Raw genomic sequence first — 10944 nt, forward strand, 5'->3', positions numbered from 1 at the left:
TTCATCACTCCTAGCAGTTTTGAATTGAAAACAGAGAATTCTGTCAAGAATTGTAAAGAAATTTTCCCTTCTTTCTGAGATAGGGAGCCCTCCACTCCATCACGAAAAAAAATCAGAATGGTTAAGACTTTTCTAGCTCTCACTGTTGGCCTCTCAAAGCAGGAGTAGCAAAGGGGCCGTATCCACAGGACTGCCTGAGGGGCTCCTTTCATCTGTAGCTGCCTCAGGCTCAGTGCAGGAGATGGATGCCCTGTGCTACAGCTGTGGGAGCAGAGCTCCAGGGGGTTTTGGTCGCTATTCTAAGTGAGGAGTAAGTGGCCAAACCTCAATTCCAGTGAGAGAGAAAGGTTTTCCAAGATTGGCAAAGAGGAAGAGCCTGTTTTATAAATGGGATAAGCGAGTATCTTGGTGGTTAAGAGCTATGCTGTGACTCAAACTCTCTGTACACTTAACAGCTGTGTGACCTTGGGAAAAAACTCCTTAACCTCTGTGCCTCAGTGTCCGTATTTGGATAAAAACAATGTATGACTCCTGGGAATATGAGGATCAAATGATCTCATACAAATAAAGCTCTTAGCACAGTCCCCAGACCTAGTAAGCATTCAAGATAGATTACCTATAATCCAAATAATAATTACGATATCAATAATTACTCTTAGGTATTAATACTACTAAATTATGACTGTTATTATTATCAAAAGTGGAGAGTTAGAAAGGGGCTAACCCCTTCCAGTTTTTCATCCTCCTGAATCAGTGCAAATGTATTGGGCTGAACAGTCTTTCTCTGCTCCTGAGGAACTGTTAGCTCCTCTCTCTCAACTTTGTTGCCTGACTTCTGAGGAAAGATGTATGGATGACACTCTGAATAGCCTGACAGGTTTGTTAAATTCTGAACTAAACTTCACAGATCCTGACTGTGTGGACCAAACTCCGTCTGAACATTGTATTTTGATGATGATAATAAATGTCTACTGCCCTTGGTGTACTTAGATAACTGGTAAACAAATGGGTAGTAAAGACCTTTATAATGAGGGTGGGGACTCATTTTCAATCCAGATAAAACTGTGTTCCAGATGGAGCCTTTCATTTTCTGAGGATTTTAAGCCCCTGTCCTTACTGAGGGCTTTTGTTATTCCAGGTGCAATTGCTGGTATAGTTGATCAGCCGATGCAGAACTTCCAGAAAACATCTGAGGCACAGGCTTCAGCAGGACACAAGGCCAAGGGTGTCATCTCGGGCGTGGGGAAAGGAATCATGGGGGTGTTCACAAAGCCCATCGGAGGAGCTGCTGAGCTGGTGTCACAGACTGGCTACGGTAAGTCGGTGGAAAACCCATCAGGCCAACCCAGACGTTACTGATTTGCATGATTATACCAAAGGTTCCCTAAGATAGTGTAACCTTTCACATGGCAGACAGTGGCTATCTTTCTTACCTCTCTATGCTTATTTACACAGAGTAGAATTTTACTACTAATAATAAAACCATAGAACGAGGAAACCAGTTACTAGTTTCAGTCTATATGTCATAGAATCTTTTTACAGTACACTTGATAGACTGTAACAAAAAGTAACCAGTTTAGAGGTTGAGGGCAGAATGGAGAATACAGCAGAGAAAAGAATTAAGACTTTTTCCTATGATAAATGTGGAAGGAGAGAGAGGTTGTGGGAAGATAACTTTAAGCAGCAGTAGAGAATGAGGCAGAGTGTGGATGTGCACATGGATCTTTGGGTTTGGCGTGGCCTTCTCACCCACAGAGGACATCCTGCTCCTCGCAGCCAGGCTGGGGCAGAAACAAAGGGTCTGCAACTAAAAGCCCTTTCACAAGGCAGACAGCTGTGAAGTGCGTGGGCGCATGGCAGTACCTGCACTTGGATGGGGCGTGCCGGGGCCTCTCCCCGTGCAGCCGTGTGCACACATGAGTAATGGGTACCTGTGAAAGGAAGCACCTCCTCCCAGGCTTATTTTCTGTGTTCTTGGCAGAGCACATTAAAGTGACTTTCCATAAACCTGTGGCTGGAACTGTTACCATTTTACCTAAAATTGGTGTCATCATTTTGGTCATGAAGCAGGTTGTCTAGCTAGTATCACAAACGACAGAAGCGCCTTCCCGTTTGTCAGACATGTGAGCACACTGTGTCTGCATCCGCATCTGGCCATGAAGCCCATGGGATGTGTTTCTAGGGAGGCATCCTGCTCCTCAGCAGGCCTGACAAGAGGCAGCCAGATCAGGGCATAAAAACAGCGTCTGAAAGGAAGGGAGTGGAGATGAATGAGTGCCCACACTTCAGGCAGCCATCCGGAGAGCATCCTTAAGAGACCACACAGACGCCAGCATGTGTTCCTCTTCGCTTTCCCCTCCTCGCCCACCTCATTTCCCTCTCCTTCTGTGAATGACATGTTCACTCACAGGGAAACTGTCAATAAGATGTGCTATAACCTGTAAGTGAGAAAAGTTACACTCTCCCTTATGATACGGACTCCAGTGAGGTAAAGTGAAGTCATACTTCGTAAATTCTCTTGGTTTTGAAAATGCCATTGTTCCTCACCGTGTTTCCCAGGGCTGAAGAATGCTCCCTTATGTAAGAGGATCTTAGAGCAGAGCTTCACATGGCCGTTTTGGTTTCCATCACTCTTGTAAAACTTTTATTACCGAACTGAAGGTTTTAAAACCACTAACTCTTAGTCTAATGACTATGCGTCGTTTATAAACATTTACAAGCCCTCAGAAAGCACACATGCTGTACCATCTTTGGTTCTGGAGAGTCTCTGTAAAGGCCTATGTGGCTGCTGCTGGGTGCCCTCATTTGGTGCTGGCACCAGGGAGAGCATGTCATAAACCAGGGGCCCCAAGCGTGCTCATAAATGTATATGGATTCGTGTTTAACAGCCAGATTAAGTCGCTTAGCATTTAAGTAGTGTATCTAGGCAAAGGGTGTGCCTTTGTATATATCTGTGTGTTTTTTATTTTTTGACTAGCCTTAGCACAGATACAGAAGTATTAAGGAAGTTAACTAACAATCTAGACTTGACTTTTTTTTTTAGACACAGGGTTTTGCTGTCACCCAGGCTGGCATTCAGTGACACAATCATAGCTCACTGCAGCCTCCAACTCCTGGGCTCAAGTGATCCTCCCACCTCAGCCTCTGGAGTAGCTAGGACTACAGGCATGCACCACTATTTATTTTTTGTAGAGATGGGGGTCTCACTTTGTTTCCCAGGCTGGTCTCTAACTCTGACTCAAGCAATCCTCCCACCTTGATTTGACCTCCCAAAGTTCTAGGATTACATGCATGAGCCACCACACCAGACCTATCTAGACTTTTTTAACACATCAATTAAAATGATGTCTAGGCTATTGTTCATGACCAGCTACTTTCAGTGTTTTTGCTTCCTCTAATTGCTAGTCTATGCTTGGACTGTGTAACACATTCATATTTTAGTTTGTTACTAATGCAAGATCACCAAGGTTAAGAGCATTGTAATGTTTAAAGATTATCTATACACTTGCTTCCAAAGATGTGACATCATTTTGGATCTGTAACATTTTATGGATGGCTCTGAACAGATGACATCATTGCAGCATGAAACTGTTTTCCAGAAAACAAGTAGTAAAACTCTCTTACTTCTCTTACCACAGGTATTTTACATGGAGCTGGACTTTCTCAGCTTCCCAAACAGCGCCATCAGCCAAGTGATCTACATGCTGACCAGGCTCCAAACAGCCATGTCAAATATGTCTGGTAAAATTATTGAGATACATGCTCAACTTTACATCCATATTGTATGTTAATAGCTCCTGGCTTGCTCTCAAGCTAATGGGCCACGCTTCCAGGGAGCCCAGGAGTAGCCATTGTTGGCACTGGCATCTCAGGCAGCACAAGAGCACTGTAGAGGGACAGGAAGAGGCTGCTGTTGCCAGGTTTGGGGCTGGCTGCGCAACTCCTCTGTTCCATACCTAACCACTCAAGGAAGGTCATACATTGGCAGAGAAGCCCAGTCTTGCTAGAGGGCCTGAGATTCCCTGTGGAACCAGCACTCTAATTAGAGGTGCTATTTCTAATGGGGAGAAAAGGAGCTAATAAGCAAAACCAAGGGAAATCTTTGTTCCCAGGAGGAAGCAGGTTCTGTTAATCAGAATCAGTCTGAGAACTGACAATTACATTTCAAGCTAAAATGGGTAATTGGATTGGTGAGGGCCCTTTGCCCTTGGGGAGGTTGCCCCATTGGTAAATAATGAGCACTGATAAGTGACCATCTTTTCACAGCTGGCCCCTGGCCTCACTTTTCTCCTTTTAAACAGGAAAATGCTTCAGTCTCTGGGCAGACCAGAAGTCCACATGGCCCTGGACGTGGTTCTGGTGAGGGGCTCAGGCCAGGAGCATGAAGGGTGCTTGCTGCTGACATCAGAAGTGCTCTTCGTGGTGAGTGTCAGTGAGGACACACAGCAGCAGGCCTTCCCCGTCACAGAAATCGACTGTGCACAGGACAGCAAGCAGAACAACTTACTCACAGTGCAGCTCAAGCAGCCAAGAGTGGCCTGTGATGTGGAGGTACGTTTCAGAAAACAGGGCAACCCAGACTAGCTGGCCAGGGAGGTTGAGGAGCAGGCTGGTCACTGGTACCTAGGCATTTCTGAGCTGCAGCCTCTGGAGTGGCTGCTGGAGACCAAGGAGAGCTGCTACCCAGAGGAGGGTGTGTAGAGGCCGGAGGGTCACTGCAAAAGGGCACTGGGAAGCCCCCATCCAGATATGCACATGAGCCCTGTACAGGAGAACCCGGCAGGCGGCCAGCAGGACTCAAGGTCTAAAACTAAGTAACCAAGCCCATTGAACAAGGCTGATCTGGCTTGGCCATCATGGGGCTGGGGTGCTTGATGGACAGGAAAATGGAGTTACAAAACGAGTGGGTTGGTTCAGGAAGGGCCAGGATTGGGGGAGCAATTCCAGGCAACTGCTCCACAAAGGAGGTCCCCTGGTCTGAAAGCCTAAAGTCAGGTCCTTGGCTGCCTGAGGCCTGCAGTTGGCTGCAGGGTGCTGGACGTCTGTGGGTGCTGGAGAGGACCAATGCAGAAGCAAGGGGCATCATGAAACAAGACTCTCCACTCCCTCCCCTACCCCCAAACCTGGAGACTTCAAGGGTCAACATTTTGTGAAGTGGTCTCTCTCTCAAATCCACTGCTTTGTATTCTGTGGCTGTGTTCTCTTTCCCACAGGATAGTTTCCCACCCCGTAAGTACCACAGAATCCCCCCTGGGGATGATACTTAAGGCTCTTGGGGCAGCTCCATGGCTGGCTCCTGGCCTGCATAAATTAATGTGGAACAGATGCGCAGGCAAGGCATACTGGGTGTCAAGAGTCAAGGGTGAGCCCCAACCAGACAGACCCCAGCTTCCTGTAGTCCAGCCCAGGGTAAAAACAGGTGCACCCACTGGAAAATTGCTCTCTGCCCCTCCTTCCTGGATGATGGCCTGATCCATGAGATCCTAATTATTTACCTAAATAGTAGACATCTTTTTCCACACAGCAAGATAGTGGTGGATCAGTGGCAAACTGGAGTCTGCTGGCCCTAACCTGGGGACTGAGTGGCCCCAGCAAAGGACAGCAAACCTACCTCCAATAGGTTCTGCCTGATCCCTCCTTTCATTATTCTCTTCCTGGGATGGGGGCGTGTATCTCCTTCACGCCACTGTTTGGGTAAAATTATCTGAGAAGATGGAAAGCAGCCAACCACAACAACTCTTAAGATTTCTCTACTTTCTTGGATCATGATCATAGGCTTTAAGCTAGGGTTTGGCACCAGGACTACATTGCTGCTTCAAGTTGATGACTTTCTGAGAATAAACAGAGGTCAGATGTCCAGGCTGACTTTATTAGATCTGCCAGAATCTTCTGATCAGTTGAGTAAAGCAGCGGTGATTTGGCTATAGGATTTGGCAAGGGATAATATCATTACGATTAAATCTTTAGTCCTTAATGAGAAACCTCCAAGGCCCTGTGACCATCATGATTCCTTAGCTGCTTGGGAAATATTTCAGATCTTAAACTATTAAGACTGCAGATTTCTTTTGCTGTTGAACTGTCTTCAACTGTGATCCTTCTCTTGTATTTTTGTTTGAGGCAGGTACTGTGGAGAATCATCATAGCTGGAAGGAAACAGACCTCAGTTTCCCTAGGGGTTGAGATAGATAGTATCTGGAGTCACCACTCCTAAAAGTTGCTGAGATTATTGGGATTGTGGAATCAGAGGAAGCAACACTGAAGCTTTAGATACCATTTTCAGCACTGATTTTCCACTGCTGTCCAGGGCTGAAAGAGGGTTGGGATTAAGGAATGCCTAAAACAGAAGTGGGAAGACATGACTGAGAGCAGGAGCACTGTGCCTGCACAGCCAAGGCCCGGCACTGGCTGGAAGGTGGATGGGCCAGTGTGCCTTCAGCCTCCACATTCTGCTTTCTCTATTCCACTTTCTCTCTCCTGAAGTCATTAATAGGAATAACTGCTGCCTTAATCCTATGTCTATAACCCCAACCTCTCCTACTCACCCCCAAGAAAACTCAAGCTGCAGAGCGTCTTTGAGACTAAACCCTCCGAAGTGCTGTAATCCAGAGTATTTTCAACATGAGTGGGCAGGGGAGGGTGGCCAGCAGCACTGCCTTGTCAGTGAGCTTTCTTGAGCTGTCTGGCTCTTAGTGCATCCCAACATAATCCACAGACATGAGGAAGCCTGTCTGCTGTGAACACTTCCAGTGAAGACTAAAAGTAGTATTTTAAGATCTATAAATGAATTTTCTGGTTTTTAGCTTTTGCCTTAGATGCTAGGAAACACAGTTCCTTTGAATTTTGGAAGGAATTAATTTGTAGATGACATCATGCAGTACATTTAAATATGGCAGGATTGAGATTTATTTTTTAAGTCAGCATTTGCTTTTCTTGGTTAAATGCAACCAGTTTAGGGGTAATAATTGCTTAATATGCCTGGCACATTATTGAAATCCCTTATGAGTGGCTCAAAATGAGTCAGAAGGTCAATTTATTCCTTGGCTGGGTTCCTTTCACAACACGGGTTTTCCTGTGCTGCTGTTCAGGAGGAGCAATTAAAACTTTTTGTGTATTCAAAGCTTTCCAGCTGAATTCTGGCCCCATCAAATGATATCAGAGCTCTGGCTTTTGCCTGGTGGTGCAGAGCTTTCATCTGTTTGTTAGTGAATCTTTGGGGACCGTTTTTCCCCAAGCTTAAAAACACAAGATTCAAACTCTAAGGGATTCCTTACTTATTCTTCTAGCAAGCCTCTTTACTATCTCTCTGCCATCGCACGGACTTTCTCCAGCTTTTAAGACACTTTGATAGCATTGTTACTGGACCACACGCAGAACTAGAAAAGTCTTTCTTTACCACTTCTTCCAGAGTAGTCTTGCCAATGTTCAGTAGGCAAAAACCACGGAAAGTTTGGTGGCTACCTGAGATTCACAAATCAGTGGCTTACAATTGCAAACTTCCCACTCCACTTGATCTACACACTAGATAGCTAAAGGACTTCAGGGTAGGAAGAATTTATAGCTTCAGCTGCCTTTGATGAGCGCTTTCTTTCTCAGAAAATCTCACTGAAGAACCTAGTGTATCTCAGTTCTATTTGTGTTCCACTGAAGATGAGCCAGACTTTCATGAACAATAAATGTACTTTGCATCCTCTTTTTTTCCATAAAAATTTCCCCTTCTGCTGCCCAGCTTCTCTATTTTCTCTGGCTTTAAATCCTAGGATTTAGAAAAGCAGAAAATGTTACAGTTCAAAAGGTTTTTTAATGTTCTGTCCAAAGCCACTGGTTTGAAAGAGGTGTTCTCCACTTTAAGACGTTCTATCTGAAGAGGTTTGGGGAGCTAGGCAAACAGAGCTTTTATTTCAGTGCTGAGTTTAATGTTGAATAGATTTATGTGGAGGAAAGATTTTTCTCCTTTTTTCTTGGGCTGGCTGCTAAAGAACAATGACAGATGTTTTAATGGTGAGTAGAATGTTATCAAATCGTCAACTTCAAACATGGGAATTTTATGCAACACCAAATGCTTATTCTAAGGAGGCTGTCCTAAGTCTCATGCACAACTTTCAGTTATACTGCTAAAACTGCATTGTTATTGTTGCCATATCTCAGAGGAAAAAAGGAAACATTCTGGATTAATGGCTTTAATAGATGACCTAAAAGGCATAATGTACAAATATATCGAGGCAAAAGAACTAATTTTGTTCTGGACCTCTCATAAGGGTCTGGCAACTAATCTTTATTTTTGGATCCTAGGTAGATGGAGTCCGAGAGAGACTGTCAGAGCAACAGTACAACAGACTTGTGGACTACATCACAAAGACATCTTGTCACCTGGCCCCCAGCTGTTCTTCCATGCAAATACCATGCCCTGTGGTGGCTGCAGAACCTCCCCCCTCCACTGTTAAAACATACCATTATTTGGTTGATCCACATTTTGCTCAGGTCTTCCTTAGTAAATTTACCATGGTGAAAAATAAAGCCCTGAGGAAAGGGTTTCCTTGAGTCCCCTCTGAGGTGTTGTTTATTCCTGCTTGTGTGATTGATTGATTTAGTTTTTGGGTTTCTTTGAGACAGAGTCTCACTGCATTGCCCTTGCTGACCTCAAATTCTGGGGTTCAAGCAATCCTCCCACCTCAACTCACAAGTAGCTAGGACTGCAAGCATCTGCCACCATAAAGGGCTGCATTTTTTTAAAAAGCCTAGGCAGCTCTAACATCTGATATGGACACAAGGCCAACAGTTTCCTTATTTACATCCTTACCTCTAAAAGATACTTCAAAGTGACAAAAACGTGTTCCTTCCCCACTTAGAGACAATGATTAACAGGGCCCTATATGTTCTTACCACATACAGAGGATGCATTTATTTTTGCTCTATGATACTTGCAAAAATCTCTACTGTAATTAATTTGGATCTATTAACTCTCTGTTCCATCATAGAATGTGGCCAGGCCTTACAATGGAGAGCCAGAGTTAAAACTTCAAGATGCATCTGTTTTTGGGCTGAGTCAACACCTTTGCCTCATGCTCCTTTGTCTGCAAAGGCCTAGGATTCTTTAAATGAAATGCTTAGGACTTTGTGGCTTGTTACATTTGTCATTTAACTGCAGTGCTATTCTTTGAAAGCTGCTATGTGTATTTTCTCTGAAGTCTGCATTTTACTAAAATTTACAACAGTCTGATTGATTGATTGATTACTGTCCAGGTACATTTTAGAAAAAGTGTTCTTCCAGTTTGTTTTACTAAGCAAACTTTGAGTAAATCCTTTGTCCTATATTGAATCCAGTCCCAAAGTGTTCAGGTGAGTTTCTCTAGTTCCATAAACAAAACATACATAGTGGGAACTCCCTGGTAGGCCATAGAGCACACAAGAACCCCAATATTAATGCTAACAATTATACCAGTCCATTTTGTTTATTCTGTGGAATTGACTTGACAAAGCACGAAGATATTCCCAGTGTCCGTCTGATAATATTTTGCATCTAAGAATGGGTTTGACTCAAGATTTTGGGTTACCAAGATGTCTTAAATGTTCAGTAAATATCTTACAGTCCAGTAGCTTAGAACATGTTTGCTGATTGATATTACATTTAAACTTGGGGCTACAGCTTGTTACCTAGAATTTTGAGATACTAAGAGAATGCAATTTTAAATGCCCACTGGTTTTATTTGTTTTGGAGAGAGGGTCTCATTCTGTCACCCAGGCTAGAGTACAGTGGGAACAGTCATGGCTCACTGCAGCTTAAGCTCACTGCCTGGGCTCAAGTGATCTTACTCCAGCCCCCCAAGCAGCTGGGACTACACCACCACAGGTATGCACCACCATACCTGGCTGATTTTTTAAATTTTTTCTAGAGATGAGGTCTCACTATGTTGCCCAGGCTGGTCTCATACTCCTCAGTTCAAGCATTCCTCCCACCTCCACCTCCCAAACTGCTGGGATTACAAGTGTGAGCCACCATGCCCAACACCCACTGATCTTTAACTCTCACATGTTGGGCATAAGAAGTCACTATATAATTGTTACTGGAAAGCAAGACTTAACGAACAATTCTGACTATGAAAAATGTCTCTTTCAGTTTGTTCTGTAAATACTCATTTAGAAAAGTGACAGCTGTCAACCTCAGAGTAACTATTTCTAAAAATGTAAATATGTATTAATCCTTGTATCTTTTATGGTAATTTTGCATATTGATATGAATTATATAAAACTGTTTAAAATAAAAGGTGTCCTTGAATTACTGACCACCCATAGATGTCTATTGTTACCAGGTTTTACAATGCAAATTTTCACTAATACCTGGGTTTAATACAGCTCACATCACTGAATGTTACACATGAGTTTAAATGGGTAATATACAGGTTTTGTTATAATAAAGTTACTGATTAAATTAGCTTTGAATAAGTGTCGTTTTTTAAAGTTCTCCAGTATCACTTTGCTCGCAATAAACATGAATTAAAGTCCTAAGAAGACCTCTGAAAAAGTACCATACTCTGCTTGTCATTAGCAGACATTACTCAATTCTAGTTAAGTAACCTTTTCTGGATTAGATATATATCCAAATTCTATTACATACTGTTAGCTTGTCATTAATAAAGCAATACTGAGTAAGAAACCCTACATTTGAATTACCTATTTCAACTATGTGGTGGTGGCACAGCTACCAAATAGTGGCAATGAAGGCCAAGGATAGATTTTATTAGGATTCTATCTCTTCTTAGAGCCCACAGTACAGTAGTCTTACAGGCTCATGAAGAACACTTTTTAATCCATAGCCCAAGACCAAGTAACTGCAATGAAACGGACAAACTATCACAGTTAAAGATGTGCTAGAACAATGAAATTTTAACAAAACACAGAAATCAAGTTAGCTTCATAAACAGTTAAATCCCAAACCAATTCTTATGC

The 10944-nt window shown here is 43.4% G+C and overlaps 1 protein-coding gene across 5 annotated transcripts in view; it reads left to right on the forward strand.

Annotated features, from left to right (window-relative positions):
* The window catches only part of VPS13B (vacuolar protein sorting 13 homolog B), an 868795-nt gene extending 858366 nt beyond the window's left edge, over positions 1-10429 (forward strand). For all 5 annotated transcript variants that reach the window (XM_055116771.2, XM_063606452.1, XM_057303059.2 and 2 more), the window contains exons 59-62: positions 1139-1315; positions 3639-3741; positions 4302-4551; positions 8290-10429. In XM_055116771.2, coding sequence (XP_054972746.2) covers positions 1139-1315; positions 3639-3741; positions 4302-4551; positions 8290-8538 — 779 coding nt within the window. In that variant the 3' untranslated portion in view covers positions 8539-10429. The remainder of the gene's footprint in view (positions 1-1138; positions 1316-3638; positions 3742-4301; positions 4552-8289) is intronic.
* Positions 10430-10944: the final 515 nt, after the last annotated feature.

Source organism: Pan paniscus, chromosome 7 (assembly GCF_029289425.2).
Source record: "Pan paniscus chromosome 7, NHGRI_mPanPan1-v2.0_pri, whole genome shotgun sequence".
NCBI classification, from domain to species: Eukaryota; Metazoa; Chordata; class Mammalia; order Primates; family Hominidae; genus Pan; species Pan paniscus.